Source organism: Laetiporus sulphureus (assembly GCF_001632365.1).
Source record: "Laetiporus sulphureus 93-53 unplaced genomic scaffold LAESUscaffold_1, whole genome shotgun sequence".
Classification (NCBI taxonomy): Eukaryota; Fungi; Basidiomycota; class Agaricomycetes; order Polyporales; family Laetiporaceae; genus Laetiporus; species Laetiporus sulphureus.
Genome location: NW_024468510.1, coordinates 2,246,220 through 2,261,102, shown reverse-complemented (window position 1 = coordinate 2,261,102; position 14,883 = coordinate 2,246,220). Strand labels below are relative to the sequence as shown.

The 14,883-nt window shown below is 54.0% G+C and overlaps 3 protein-coding genes across 3 annotated transcripts; 1 reads left to right on the top strand and 2 right to left on the bottom strand.

The window, feature by feature from the left end:
* The first annotated feature begins 1,899 nt into the window (after positions 1-1,899).
* LAESUDRAFT_719683 (SET domain-containing protein) lies at positions 1,900-4,606 on the top strand. The gene is made up of 9 exons (XM_040907680.1): positions 1,900-2,230; positions 2,286-2,409; positions 2,490-2,703; positions 2,756-2,913; positions 2,975-3,011; positions 3,068-4,033; positions 4,090-4,206; positions 4,275-4,423; positions 4,484-4,606. Exons 1-8 carry the CDS (start codon positions 2,092-2,094, stop codon positions 4,416-4,418), a joined length of 1,899 nt encoding a protein of 632 aa, XP_040770827.1. The 5' UTR covers positions 1,900-2,091; the 3' UTR covers positions 4,419-4,423; positions 4,484-4,606.
* A 2,407-nt stretch (positions 4,607-7,013) lies between these two features.
* On the bottom strand, positions 7,014-8,567 carry LAESUDRAFT_669815 (NAD(P)-binding protein). The gene is made up of 7 exons (XM_040905414.1): positions 8,126-8,567; positions 7,967-8,061; positions 7,736-7,913; positions 7,554-7,687; positions 7,469-7,496; positions 7,334-7,405; positions 7,014-7,274 (listed from the first exon to the last, which is right to left on the bottom strand). The coding sequence occupies exons 1-7, from the start codon at positions 8,396-8,398 to the stop codon at positions 7,122-7,124; spliced, it is 933 nt and encodes a 310-aa protein (XP_040770826.1). The 5' UTR covers positions 8,399-8,567; the 3' UTR covers positions 7,014-7,121.
* A 669-nt stretch (positions 8,568-9,236) lies between these two features.
* On the bottom strand, positions 9,237-14,235 carry LAESUDRAFT_719678 (uncharacterized protein). The gene is made up of 7 exons (XM_040907679.1): positions 13,458-14,235; positions 12,558-12,968; positions 12,314-12,502; positions 12,137-12,257; positions 10,916-12,079; positions 10,264-10,859; positions 9,237-10,213 (listed from the first exon to the last, which is right to left on the bottom strand). The coding sequence occupies exons 1-7, from the start codon at positions 13,841-13,843 to the stop codon at positions 9,370-9,372; spliced, it is 3,711 nt and encodes a 1,236-aa protein (XP_040770825.1). The 5' UTR covers positions 13,844-14,235; the 3' UTR covers positions 9,237-9,369.
* Positions 14,236-14,883: the final 648 nt, after the last annotated feature.

Sequence of the window (14,883 nt, the reverse complement as noted above, 5' to 3'; positions counted from 1 at the left end):
ATAAATGTATTTCCTTATATGGCAACCCTTACCCTCACCTTCAGCGATTGAATTCAAGAATTCCCTATAAATAATAATGTATCGAACGTTTCATCGGATAAAGCTGATGTGATCACTTTTTGCTGCTAACATGTCTTAACCCCATTTGCTTCTATGTTGAGTTCACTTTCAATTTTGTTCACTCTCACACACCGGTTATCTCTCTTTTCACAACTATGAGCGCAAACGGTTGTCTTACGTAGCTGAACACAAAGCTCGAAGCTGAAACGTGTCAGACACTTCACCAAACAAGCCTGGGCCAGTCACGTTCTGTCGCTGATATTCCTTAACCTCGCTTACTTCCATGTCAAATTCATTCTCACACGCCGCTTATGGCAGGTTATCTCACTATTCACATCTACTAAGTCAAAGATTGTTTATGGTCTGGCCACTTTAGGCAACCCATGGGCAAGTGTATGGTGTACTTCATATTTATTTTGCCTTGTGGTTTGAATGTGAGACATAATGACATAAAATGGGGGCTAATGCATTCCTACTAACTCTTCATCTCACGGGTGCTCTTCTTGAACCTGACACAGTGATGTCACTTACATATCACTCCGAGGCATATGTGGTTGGGGACACATGCCCATGTGAACAACAGCTATGGATGCTTGCAACCTGTGTATAGAGAATGGCGAAGGCAGATGTGAGTGGTTTCGTGCTGTGTGCTCGCGATCTTTCGTCTGCTGCGGAGGTCCATGGACAACACATAGCAATAGAATGATGCTACACGGTCGCTCGTGTTGATGATGCACATCACATGAAGCCATGGGAAGGTCCAGAGCGCCACTGGTCTGCGAGAACGGAGGACAAGGTGATTTGATATGGCCGTGAATAGCGCCGTGGTGCTCGAAACAACTGTTAAAGCGAAGACGGCGACACCTCTGCGCTGCTGAGAAGGATAGCTGGGCGAAGACCAATCACACACGCTAGTGTGAGCTCACCTTGACTGTGGCGTGGGGGTACGGTGTCTTGGATACTCACATGTGGGTGCTTTTGTCATTTGTTCGAAAGGCGAGCCACGCACTCGAGAATGCCAGGGTGTATGCGCGTGAGGACAGCACGATGCAAAAAGAGAGGGACTCAACTCTACATGCACACACTATCATGCCCTTGCCATCTTTCACAACCTCCTTCGCGGTGATATAGGATCCAGCGAGCGGATACCGGGCAGATGTCAGCCTGTGCGCCCTTCGTTTGCCCATAGTCCTGCACCTCGATGTTCGAGAGCATGGGCCCTTCTCGTCTTCACGCAGCAATGTGTTTGCGTTTCCGATTTATTGGCCTGCTTCTTCATGCCCTTCGTCGTCGGAGACACTGCATCGAGTATCAGTGCAGGGCTTGATCACCGCGCAGGTATAAGCATTGCACAAAGTTCCAGTAGCCACAGAAGGGTAAGCAAGTAGACAGAGAGAAAATGAAGGCCAGGAGACATGGAAAGGGGTTATAAGGTAGATGACATGCCGAAAGGTTGACTCCCCGCCCAGGGAACGAGACATGCTGGCTAGCTGGAGGCAGGTGGCGAGGGGCGCTGCTGTCGAACGAAAACGAGGCTGACTGCCCAGACTTCTGTAGAAAGGTGGCCGTGGATAATCGCAGTGACAAACGACAAAGTGGTAAAGGGCGTCGATGTACGAGAGCAGAACGACGTTCATGCGTCAAACGAAGACGGGCGGTTTGGGCTCGCGAACGGATTGAAGCTCTGAAGGATACTGCTGTGGCGACGAACTCCATTGTCTGAACGTTCTCAGCTGTACATTTGAAGCTGATGGCTAGCAAAGGTACTTACGAGGACGACACAGGGTGTCGATGCGATGCCGTGTCACGAACGCGTCGACCCGTCGCGCGTCGTGATCTTCATCGACCATGGTCCCGACCAAGCCTTTCCGCCAGGGGCCTCTCTGTCTTGCACTCCCGTGGCTGTCCGCTGCCATAATCGCTAAGCATTGCACTATTAGTGTTACTCGCCGGAGTACACCGACAGCTCATCGTACCTATATATAATATCGTCACCTGTCTGGTCAACTTGGTCACTAGTCCGAATCTCGAATGACTGATCGCCTCTCGACACTGCTCGCTTGGTGCTCTTCCAATGGCATTAGCATTCAGCCATCCATCTCTCTCCTGGATGTCCCGGATGCCGGCATAACCGTCCGCTCGTATGAGGACATTCCGTTGCATACCATTGGTGCGTGTTCTCAACGATACGGTACAAGTAAGGTGATTGAAACCTCCTCTCCCAGTCGCCTCAATCCCCAAGTCTGCCATTCTTTCAGTGCGCTCTTCTGTCCTCGCTCATTCCATCCCGCCTGCGCCATACGGCCACTCTGCTCGGCTCGCACTTGCTCTCGCGCTCTACGCTGAGATGTGAGTAGTTATTCCTTTTCATCCCCCGCATGCGTTGCTCATGCAGTTGGCTCACTCCTTCTGCCGTGCGCATTATTCAGTCTCACAGGACCTACGTCCCGATTCTACGGTTATCTCCAATCGCTACCCGCCCGCACAGTGCCTATCGCCCTACTGTGGGGCTCTGCTGATGCTCATCTTGACACTGACAGCAGATCTGAGCCTATCAGCGAGGACAGTAGAGAAGCAAAAGAGTGGATAAATGGCACGGAGGTTGAGAAGGAATTCTTCGGAGACGATGATGGAGAGCTTATGGTGAGCGACAATTGCCCGTCTCGCGCCAAGGCTAATCCCTGTGTATATGCAGGGCGAGATCAGAACATACTTCGAAACAGTCGTGCGAACGCTGCTGTCCGACGCAAACGTGACGTTCGCCGACTTCCTTCGTGCATACTCCCTTGTCAGTTCGCGCGCATTCCTTGTCGACGCATACCATGGGCTGGCGATGGTGCCTATTGCGGACGCGTGGGTGTCCCAAATCCATTCCTCCTCATAGTATCATATCAATGGGCTTATTCATTGTCAGGTTCAACCACTCAAATGAGAATCAGGTCCATCTTGAGGTGTGCACGCCAATCCACGGACTGCACACCCAGCTAACGATATCGGATGTCTCCAGAGCGACTTTGATGTCTGCCCGACATGCGGGTCACTTGCAGAGTGTATACATGATCGCGAAAACATCTCCAGCTCAGTCCCCTCCAATTTGAGCCCGTCCGCAATCCCGATCGCTGCTCCTAGCCCGTCAAATCTAACTCGAACCGTGCCAATTCGCACCTCGCCTTCCGTTGAATTTGCTCCTGACACCGTCGACATGGTCACCACCCGGCCCATCCCTGCGCACACCGAGGTATTTAATACATACGGCACATACCTTGGGAGTGCCGCTCTCCTTGCACAGTACGGCTTCGCGCTCGAAGGCGGCGAGGGTGACGGCGTGGGATGGAACTGGGAGGAGCTGGTGACGGGACAGGGCGAGGATGAAGAGATGCAAGCGGAGTTTCCCATGCTGGAGGACAAGAAAGCGATGGAGACGATGTTCAGGAGGCTCGTAGGGGTATGGCGACAGTCACGGTGGGCGTTGGGCGTGGATGACAGCTCGCTGGTGTATGTGCCGGCAATGGACAGTGAAATCGAGCCTGAGTCTGGCGCCGCGCGCAGGAGAAGATTGGAGGACGCAGATCACATGGAGGTCGACGGACTACGCGAAGAAAGTCCTGAGCAGGTGCACTTGTCATCGAGTGACCACCATCCGGGGCCCTCACTTATCCTCAGCGGGTCGCGCTCTCTTCTCCGTGTCAATAGCGATGCACAGATTAGCGTGCAGCTCTGGTTATATGTCGCGCTGCGCACCATTCTCGCCGTCCTCGCCTCCAGCACCGTCAGCGTTGACGGCGAGGAGGACGATCGCGTCGCGCGTATCACGCTCGCAGGCGATGTGCCGGATCCGCGGTCGGGTGATTGGCTAGCGATGGTGAGGTTCTTAGGAGAGGTAGTCGCACTGCAGGCGGGTGTGGAGAAGGTGATTTCGGAGCCGGAAAGAGAGGGCGTACCGGGGGATGAGATGAGAAATGCAGGAGTTGCAGTAAGTATCGCCTCAGCGGTATACACCAAAGACTAATGACAGCGCACTATATGCAGGTGAGACTTATCATGTCGAGAATGGCGAGACTGATCGCGGCGCTGTGTCGCGCTAAGAAGGCGCGCATCGGAAGGTACCCGGAAATGAGCACTGCTCAATTGGGTGAGATCCTGGACGTGAGTCCCTTTTCTCGACTGTCTGTATAGAGTGCCGATCAAACGAATGCTCGTGCGTGTCCTTACAGAGCCTCCCCGAGGACAGACCGAAGACGCGCATGGCAATCACTCATGTGTTGACGGAGCGGATGGTGCTGGAAAGCTGCGAGGCGGCATGGAAAGACCTCGAGCTCGCAGTGCCGTTCCGTATGCCCATCGTCAGACGAGTTTAATGTCGGTGAGATCCTTGTTCACGCTATTGGTGCTCGCACGGAGTCACCCCCTTGCATGACAATAGGGTCAATTGCATTTATCCGTTTGACTATGCGAGTCATCTTTAACTCGAGGCTCTTCCGATAATGTGGCCTTGGCATCGGCTCTGGTCACATACTTCAATCATTATGATTACACGGATCGATTTGATAATTATTGGCTTTACGCTGCAGGAAGCTTCGTTTTCGACTTCCAACTGTTTCCTGATCTTTTTTTACCCTGCTCCTGGGCTTGTCAATTTTGTTCGGAAGCTCTCAAGGCCGGATTGGGTGCGATGGCCGATGAGAGGGACGGGATTGCCAGTCACCGCATGCTGAATCGCAAAGTCAGCCTTTCTTGACCTCCCCGCAGAATTGACGAGATGGATTAGGCACCATGCCAATCTCCTCGCAGAACATTTCGGTAATACATGGATATCGGCCCGTCGGTCGGTGCAGTTGACTTTCTCGGCAGCAAACCAGAAATCGTACCCCAGATGCTTGGGATCGCGGGAATACAAACTGATAGACTGCCGAACATGATCGACGCAGAGAACGGCAATCTCGAGCACGAAGAGTTATGCGAGCATGCATCGCGAGGATGCTGTCGCTACTGTTTACCCTCCAGGGATCATTTTACTTTCAAGCCATCGAGCTTACCGAGGACCCGACGATAACACCATCGGCACTTTCTTGATGCGCGCTGACATTCCTACTGAGCGACGCCGGTCATCATGAGTAGAAGATGACGGAGAGATGGGAGTGGGCAATGACGTGTAACTGCCGCTGCCGTCCTACGGCTCCTACTCCCGAACCGCGCATACACTCTAACTTCGGTAAGGTTACGCCAGGTCGAACTCCACAGCCACTCGTCGACGTTGCCCTTCATCGTCCCAAGCTTCCTCGCCCTCCTCCCTGCGGTTCCTGTGCTCGCCCTACCGCAATAGCAGCTTGGCGTGTTCAACTTTTCGGTCGCGCGGACTTCACGGCACGCTGTAAGCCGTTCTACACGCTCGAACGGTTCATGCTTTACATCGTTTCTCCGGTAGCATGGTATCAATTTTCGCCTCATGGATCATGGATGCTGTGGGGCCTAGGAGTTTCCTGCACCTCACGTACTTCGACCTCGAGTGCAGCCGTGGCCTGTCGGAGACACGCGCGATGAGATATCGGGCTCGTCAGCGCGTGGCGCAGCGCACCGCTGAAAGTGATCATGGTCGAAGGCACTACATTCGTCAGTTTGGAGCTCTTCAACCCTATCGCGCAGGCGTCCCTGGGTCTCTTTGCGCTCACGGTGATTTGCAAACAGAGTGCACGGCAGCGCTTGATGCTGCCCGTTTCGTCGCCAGTGTTGTCCTGGGAGTACGCCCGCCTTCTTGCGAGCTTTACGCATGTCAGGCACTTTTGGCGGGACCTCAGCGTGGGGCCGCTCGCCTGCGACACGATGTTCGGCCCGCCGTATGTTGAGTGTGTGTTGGGGGGGAGACGTTGGAGGAGAACAATATAGTGTGCTCTGAGGTGACATTGATTGTCAAGGTGTTCCTGGCACTCGAATCGCTTGGGTTTCTCTCGAAGCTACGTGTAAGGATGCATTTTTACGATGCGGAGCGGCCATGCAGTGACGATTCGCAGAACAAGAATCTGGATCTGTGTCTGTGTGACGTGAATCTGGCGATGATATCCAAGGACACTCTTGGATCACGAGCCGATGCTGCATTGACCGTAAGTTCCTTCCCTTTGTCTCCAACTCATTCATATGCACGACCGTCAGCCTTGTAGAAGCCTGCGCCGTCTCCATGCAGGGTCGGTGACAGAATCATTCAAAAGAAAAGTGGTAGTATCCGGTCGCAATGACGTTGTAATCACAGCCAGCGCCACGTTCATGGAACGATATCCGGTGGCAATCGCAAAGCAGTGAGCATTTGAAACGATTCATAGTAGTATAGTCGTTTCGCACCTCATCGCGATCGCATGTTCTGAGCTTCGTAGACATATGCTACCACGGCCATCAGCAACAAGCAGGATTTTACCCTTGCAGTGGGAGACGGGTAACAGGGCGTTATGCCAGTATCTCGGCTTGCTTTGCAATCCACTATGATGGATTGTGTGCAGCCGGGTATCCCTTCTATCAATGCTTCGTCGTCGCCATTCTCTTTCCACAACTCGAGGTGAGCATTCGAGCATTCAGCATGTGTATTGATGCTAGACAAGCACGATCAGCCTTACAAGGCCGGAATAGGGGATAATCCGCCAGAAAGCGCACAACTCGCTGGCTTGCTCTCCGCACCTGCCGCAAAGAGCCGAAGCAAACGTCCTCGGGTCTGCGCAAGCGCGGCCGTTCTCAATATAACGAGCGGGTGCAGTCGTCATGTATTGACTTGAAGGAGGTGGTATGCGTGTGAACGTGCAAGAACTCAAGGTCAGAGGACACAAACTAGATCCTAGCTCTGAGGATATCCCCCTGCGGTCAAGTGCACTCAATATATGCTGAGACGAGTCGCGACGCGCTCCGGAAATAACTATGTCTGTCGTGGTTCCACCGTTCAAGCCTGCTGCAATAAACAAGATGAATGATTGGGTCATTTTATAACAGTTCTCATACGTCTGAAACGATCAAATACAAAATAAGTAGCTAATGTTACAATGTGTCTCTCCGCCGTCCCACGTGCTATGTGTCGCATTCACTTACTTCCAGTCCCACTTTGGGGAGTAGCCAAGCTCGCGCTTCGCTTTGTCGATGCTCAAGAGCGTGTCGTTTTTCCCCTTTGTGGGCATGTAGGGAATACCTGGGAAGCAAGCAGCGACCAAATCTGCATTTGGCACGCGCATCGTGGTGTTCTACAGGTGAAGTATCGTCAGCAATCTGTCAGTTCTAACGTGGTGCCATTTCAGCATACCGAATTTGCGATCAGGAACTGGTGATGTCCAGTAGCTTTGTACTCGAGAGACTTGCGGATCGCTTGTGCGCCCTAAGAGAAGAGATAAGCGAATCATTGACCACTAACAGGTCAACTTATAAATCAGGGACGCACGTCGCGAGCATCGATATAACCGAACAGGCTGCCACATGGTGTCAGATTGGTCTTATATATTAGATGCAACGGACACCGCGCCTACTTCCACTTCCTGATCATTGGATCCTTCTGCCACGTTTCAAACGCAGCGTAATCTTCGGGCGACTGCACGTTTGAGAATCGCAAGGACACGATCTTCGTCGAGGGGTCCCAGCGAGCATACTCCTCTGACATGACCTATGCGAGATGAATAAAAGACCCTGATGTCTAACAAGAAGAACGCACTTCGCCGACAAGCTTACTAAGTGAATATGCGCTCTCGGGCCTACGCGGAGAGTTTTCGTCCACAGGAATGCGATCGGGGAGCCATGGACTGAAAGGAAGACCGAGGAGGGTCTCGGACGACGCCAGGACGAGGTTCTTGATGCCGAGCTTCCGAGATGCCTCAAGGATGTTGTACGTGCTAGGTGAGCGTTAAGCTTCATTGCATTGCATTTACGCAACTAATGAACGCACGACATGGCATTCAGGGAGAACTGAGTTGAAGAGGCCATCATGCCTGGCGCAGGCAGTGCTGCAAGATGAACTATAGCGTCAATCTTCTTGTATTTCTAGGGTTCATACAAAATCAGCATCACGATAACAAGCAACCATCACAGCAACGCCGATACACACCGTGTCAACCTCAATCAGGTTCTCCATGACTTGACCCATATCTTGCAGTTCGGTATGTATAAAGATGATCTCCTTCGGTGCCGAGGGCGGCGGCGCAGCCCTGTCGAAATTGATGACCTCCCACCCATTTTCGAAGAGGTCCACAACGGCGGCGCGACCAAGCTTGCCAGAGCCACCTGTCACGACCACGCGTGGTTTCTTCGCTGCGGCCTCAAACTCATCCGCAGGCAGGGCAAGGGCCCGTTCGGCCGTGAACGAAAGAGGACGCGACATGATCTGCGGTTAGGTATGGCTGGCGCTGAGCCGGGTGTGGTGTGGTTGCCGTGCCATGAGGAAATGGATATACGAATGGTCGTGGGGCTCATCATCCCGTCGGTAGCCCGATGACAATGGAGAGCAGCCAGGCCGCTAGTTTGCATAGGTACAAAGATGCTCTGTAAAAGTCCGGATGAGCAAGCAGATAGACAGTTAGATGCATCTCATGACTACGGATAAGCGCGAAACCCAAGAACTGGTCATGGCCTCTTTATTTTTTGCCTTCGCGAAGATGGATGCAAATATCTGCGTACCTCGATGACAGAACGTTGTGATTCACGAGGACGATTGTACGCTTTCTGAATGACAGCAGCATGCATGCGCTGGCATCGTAGTATTGGTTCTTCACACCCTCGGAAGCTCTACAGCCACATATCAAGCCATTTGACGGAGAGGCACAGGCAATGAGTGGTTGGATATCGGGCCGCCCGCCATTTCGTACCGTATACGGTGTCCTCTGAGTCTTCGCTTCTTCTGTGAGTGACAAGGCGTCCGTTATAGATAGAGGCGCGCCATTCCCACTGGCTGCAATGCGATTACGCAGAGATCCCACAGTCGTCATTCTTCCAAGGTCTGATGATGCTCGGACGCGATATCTGCTAACCTGGGAGTTGGACTTGGCGAACGCGGTAGCCATCGCCACTCAAACATGTCGAGACGACATGATCAAGGTGTGTATCGTAGAGAGTAACCGCGTTAGATCGTGAGGAGGAGCGCGATCCTCCCTCCCGATAAGGGCCGAAGGTGAACTTCAACTACTCGAGTGTCTGTCGAGGTTTAGGTATCGCGAGCTAACGTCTGTCTAACAAGATGCATTTCTTCTTTCCTACTACTTCATAAACTTATCCTATGATACATGCTTACAGTACATTACTACTTCACACATAACGTCCGTCAAGAAGCACCGTGCCCGTGTCTGTCCTCCGTACCTAGGTCCTATGCACGATCCGCCCGGTCCTGTACCGTTTCTTATCCGCCTCGCTCTGCTCCTCGTCCATTAAACCCATCGTGATATCATCAAACTGCTCCGCGTCCTCGATGGCCTGCTGGTCCTCAGGGTCCCAGCCTCGCCACATATCGTCCATGTCGTCCTCCAAGGGGAGCGGCTCGATAGTGCTCGAGGGCGTCGAGACAGACTCGCCCGAGTCACCTTCACCACGCGACACAGAGCGCGACATCATGACGCCTTCAGGTATCGCGGGTCCGACGTCGTCAAACAAAAAGTCCTCATCCTCTTCATCGAACTCGAGCGGGACCGAGGATGGCATATGATCGTCTGGACGGGCTGTCAACCGAGGAGATCGGGTCTTTCTAATCTCCCGCCGCAGCCTTCCTAGGCCCCCAGACATACTGTCACCGAGGCCAGCAGCTACGTTGCGTATCGGTATCGTTCGCCTGAAAGACCTGGCGGTGGAACCCGGGGCGCCATTGGGGAACATAGGCAAGATCGGTGTCGACGGATGCATAGGAGACATCTCTGCTGATAGTGCGGACGCCAAAGGTCCATCGAACGAGGACGAAGTTCGTCCGATGGCGCCTGTTGCGCCGAGGTCCTGCACAAACCCTTCTTCGAACCCTGCGGGGTAGGCATTCACCTCCACCCTCTTGCGGACCTCGAATCGAGCTGCAGGGACATCGAAGTGGTGGCTGCGAATAACAGCGTGGTAGTCCTCTCCTAGAGAGTAGAAGCTGAACTGGTGTGACAGATAGATGGAGCGCGGCAAGATGCGAGGAGACGCAGAGTGCGTAGACAACTCCGCGCATGACAACCAACTGTGCATACGATGAGAACCCTGAAACATCGAAGATAATCAAAAACGTACTCTGTTTTCCCTGGACGCGCTATATATGGTTGTCTTGCCTCTTGTCTCAATACCTGCTTCACCTCTGGCCAGTCTCGCCCGCGTCTGAGATACCAAGTGCCTACTCTCGTTTCTCGTGCGACAAGCTTCGCGGATTTCTCCATAACCTGATTGAGCGTAGAAGATTGTTGCGGGCTCGTCCCGCTGCTGACGGGCGACGTACTGACCCGTGCGAGCGCATTCATACCAGGAAGAGACATACTAGTGCTGCCGCCAATCGGGATAGATCCTATGGATCCGTGCTCATCGGCGTGCCGGTCAATGAAGAAGCGTCGTAGCGAAAGCGTCCCGTCGCACGGATCGAACAGCAGGACATCTTGATAGTTGGTAAGCCTTCGAGCCGTCTTCGTAGGGGACGTCTGTCCAGTGGAATGGACAGATGAGGGAGAGGAGGACGTGGAGAACGTCACTGCAGTAGGCGGAAGGAGAGAGGACGGCAGTGAAAAGGAGGATGAGCGAATAAATTGGAATGCAAGGGGTGCGTGGCGTGATTGAGGCGAGGGCATCTGGTCCATGTGCATGCGAATTAGAGAATGGACCTCTGTCGAGAGAGGTGGCTGAAGTAAGAGCATCGTCAGATTCCATATAGCAGCAAGCAAAAATTAACACGGACAATGGTCGTCGTGTTCATCACCCTTCCAGACAGATGGCTAGCCTCGTCAGGACGTCCTCCATACGGGTTGACAGCAAAGACATGCACGGTGCGGGCACGGGTCCCAATAGCGAACCACCGCGCATCATTTGACCAGTCCATGTCCTCAACGATCGCAGATGTGCGCCCGCGCCGTAGACTATAGACGTGCCACGGCGGTTCAATGGGGACAGGTTGCTGTGAAGAACCACGGGAATGCCGTTGAGGGCCAGTTCTGTCACCAGTCGACTGACCTTGGTCGCCTTCCTCCCCGCTGGTAGGCAATGCACGCAATGCCCTAGCTATAGGCCTGAGCCTGTAGATTTTCGCATCACGGCCATCCTTGAAGGACATTGCTAGAGACGTTCCGTTCGCGGAGAATCTAAGGCTACTTATCGGCTGGTGTTTCGAGCCAATGAAATCGGCGATCTTGTCCGGCTCTGGAGAACAAACGAGGAGCGGCTTGAGGTCAAACACGACCACCTTGCCTCCGACTACAGGAGCGATTGCCGACCGATAGGAATGAGAGGGCGAATCATGGCGTCGTTCGCCAGAAGGGTGCGCTGAAGGAGAAGCAAGGGTTCCAGGCGGCACAGATATCGAAGACCGCCGTGACTGACCAGCAACACTGGCAGTGGGGGCGCTCCTGGAGAAGAACATACTAGTCAGCCCAGTGGGGGCAGCTCCCGCCTTGGTCGCCACGGCCGCCGCCTCAGACGTAGCAGCGGAGACGCCAGCCTTCGCCGCGGCGATCGCCATCCCTCCGAGGCTCTTCATCCCATGCAGAACGCTCCCGCCGATCTTGACCGCCGCCTGGCCGAGGTCGACCTGCGCGAGGCCGAGCTTCGCGTCGGCGGCGGCATCGGCGAGGTGCGTGATGCTCGGCACTGGGCGCAGGTCGGTCGGCGCGAGCGGCGCGACAAATGCGAGGAGTCGATTGGATAGCGCGAATACGGGTTGAGGCGTCGGGTTGTACATATGTTGGGGTGAGTTGGGGTCTCCGTCTAAATCTAACGTAGGAGCATGAGGAGTGCTCTTGATAAAGGAAGGGATTGCGAAAGGAGCGATCGACGCTGATGAGATAGTATACAGTGTCCTGAAAGTGGATGAAGAGAGAATGGAGATAGTAGGAGGGCTCGCCGCGCTCTGTCATGCATTCCAAGTCAATTCGAGCGAAGTCAAGAACGTATAGCGGCTACAAACCAGAACAACAAAGTCGTTGGACGCCGAGAACGTGCAGAGCCCTGGCAGTGTCAATGTCTGGACTACCGCGTGAGTCCTCAGAGAATAGATCAGTAGAGAACGTCGATCTCCGGAGGACGACCTAGAGTTCGATCAGTACCAGAGCTCAATTGAATCGTGGATCAGCCGATCACGCACAACACGCCCATCAGTGGCCTACTCCGCCTAAATTTGTCCTCCGTCGAATTCATTACCGACGGCAGCACCTTCATTAGCTCTACCGAACCCCACGAATCACCCGAGAGGTTGAGGATCTCCGTCACGGATCCAAGATCTGAACAGTCCCAGACCTGCAGGCCGTTGTGGTAACCAAGCATGAGGACACGACTGCGAATCCATCCTTAGCGGATTATCACAATTGCAAACGCACGTCGCCCCTTACCGCAGCTTTGCCGGATCACCCTCGACTAGCTGGTCCCAGCCGGCCCAGGTAATCTCCTCCTTGCTGTCGACGCCCGGATACAACGCGGCTATACGACCCTGATGGCCAGTGCTCGGTGGCAGCTCTTCGTCCAGGTCAAAGATCGCATTCTCTTCACCTGGCGTACGTCGCCCGCCCCAGTCCCGATCACTGGATCCCGCAATCGTCGCATCGCTCGCTCGACGTCTGTAGGTTCCAGATGAAGACGGGCCTGCTTCGTGAGCATATTGGGCCATCAAAGGAGTGAGAAAGCTGCCGAACGACACCGGGCGCGAGACGCGTGGTGGCGAAGGGGTAGCGCTGGGTATAGGTATGGATGAAGGTACATATTGGCGGATCGTCCGCGAGAACGTCTCCAAGGTTGTTGGTTCTCTGTCACGGTGCATATCAGCCGTCTTGTTACAACAATGCTAGAACAATCAAGTAGAGGCGATATGCGGGAGTCAAGAATCGAAATTCATCGCACACGTGTGCATCGCCCACCTGCCCCCACTGCAGTGCCTCACAAGGCTAGGTTGCCCCGTGAACTCCAGCCGACGCATGTTCCCCGCGATGCCATCAACAACTAGGAATGACTCGAACAGTAAGCGCAACGATGACTAATTGCCCTTCTACCATAGGACGGATGATCGGACAGGAAAGTGAACAACCAGCCACGAGAGGTCGAGTCAGGTGAAAAGGAAGTTATCTTCACACGTCATGCAACGGGAGCGAGAGTGTCGAAAGGAAATATGGATCGAATGTAAAGGCATTTGACCGCTGATAATCGCATCACATCGCCGCGCTTGCGTATAGAGAGGATAACACGCATACAATCCGTGCAAATGGACAACCAAGCGCATGATAATGAGCAACACGTACCGAGCTAGCATTGGAGCCCTCGTATGGCCAACATTTGTCGAGACATGCGCAACGTGCGCGTCATCTGCTGGCGACGCGTTGGAGCGTTCCGGGGGCGACACAGGTCGTTTCTCGACTTCATATACGCGCATGAGATCGTCTTCGCCGCTCACCCTTCCCGGAGGATCGTCAACGTCGCCAAATGTCATGAGCTCGCCGATGCTCTTGCGGAGCGCGTTAGGATCAGACACCGGCTCTGGGATCGCGGCCTCTGGCGGCGGGGACGGGGACGGTCTGGCAGGAGAATACGAGGCAGTAGGGTAGTCATCAAATACGGAGCACGAGTCTGAGGGAGGAGTGGTGTGTCGTGAACGAGAATGTGCATTGCGTTGTTCCTTCGAGAGCATTAAACGGGTCGGAGCGTTAGTATATGCGGGTTGCGTTGGGCGATACGGCAATGAACAGGAGCGCGATGATTGGAATATATATATAAAGCAAGACTAATAGAAGAGAATAATGCGAGCAAGACGATGAATACGAGAGGATGAGGACGCAGGCGTCGGTGGATGGTGGTGGCAGAGTGCAACGCCCAACACGTCCCACTCCGAGCGAGTCACTCGTACCTCGCTAGCGCTCGTGCCCGTCACAATGCGGCATCGCTCGTTTAGGCAACCGTATCCAGTGACCTCACATTCAGCGGGCGGAGCATGCGGCCACCAGCCTCGTTGCGCGCAGCGGGCGGTAGTGGGCGTCGGCGGCAGCGGCGGCTCAGGACATGAGGGTAGCAGGGAGAACTTGGAGCGGGGAAAACCACCGCGCTGCCGCCGTGCAGGAATGTCGAATGAAGTGGCTCTAGACCGTCCGGCCGTAAGCAGCATCCAATTCGACATTGCTGGTCGTCATTCTTTGCACAGGTATGTAATTGAGATGTATAAGGTACGATAAGATACAACAAGAGATGTCTAGACCTTACAGCGTGGTAAACTACTCGAAAGAAGGCGACTCCATGACGGGCAATAGGCATACTTCATAGACCCAGCGTCCCAAGGCACGCCCGGCGAGTGATCTGCAGTGCCCGCAAACGCGATACGCTCACCTGCGGTGAAAAGCAGAGGCACAATGCTGCGCCGTGACGTCCTTTGGAAGACCCGTGGACAACAAAGTCCGAGTACTATCATCGAACATGGAGTTGGTCCAGTGATCAAGCGAAACATGTGCATTGTGCGCGAACCCCGCAGCCGATCGCGAATTTCTCGCTAGGTGGAGACTGGGCTAGAAGTACCAGCAAGTCTCATTATTCCACTCATACCGCGTGAAGCCGTGAGCCAATCCGAGGCTCGTGCAGGCAGCAAAATTGTTGTCGGCTCCACGGTGACAATACCTCCCCCAAAGGACGGTGGAGTGCTCACATGTCATCGACAATTAATGGTCAAGGCCCTGTCGGCAT

Bases quoted from the DNA above. Each gene is read 5' to 3' on its own strand.
- LAESUDRAFT_719683 (XM_040907680.1), top strand. From the start codon at position 2,092: ATGACTGATCGCCTCTCGACACTGCTCGCTTGGTGCTCTTCCAATGGC. The intron at 2,410-2,489 runs GTGAGTAGTTAT...CGCATTATTCAG, and splicing joins CTCGCGCTCTACGCTGAGAT to TCTCACAGGACCTACGTCCC. The intron at 2,914-2,974 runs GTGGGTGTCCCA...ATTCATTGTCAG, and splicing joins ATGGTGCCTATTGCGGACGC to GTTCAACCACTCAAATGAGA.
- LAESUDRAFT_669815 (XM_040905414.1), bottom strand. From the start codon at position 8,398: ATGTCGCGTCCTCTTTCGTTCACGGCCGAACGGGCCCTTGCCCTGCCT. The intron at 7,914-7,966 runs GTGCGTTCATTA...ACGCTCACCTAG, and splicing joins TTCTCCCTGAATGCCATGTC to CACGTACAACATCCTTGAGG. The intron at 7,406-7,468 runs GTGCGTCCCTGA...CTCTTCTCTTAG, and splicing joins GTTATATCGATGCTCGCGAC to GGCGCACAAGCGATCCGCAA.
- LAESUDRAFT_719678 (XM_040907679.1), bottom strand. From the start codon at position 13,843: ATGCTCTCGAAGGAACAACGCAATGCACATTCTCGTTCACGACACACC. The intron at 12,969-13,457 runs GTACGTGTTGCT...GCACCGTGACAG, and splicing joins AGGGCTCCAATGCTAGCTCG to AGAACCAACAACCTTGGAGA. The intron at 12,503-12,557 runs GTAAGGGGCGAC...ATGGATTCGCAG, and splicing joins GGTGATCCGGCAAAGCTGCG to TCGTGTCCTCATGCTTGGTT.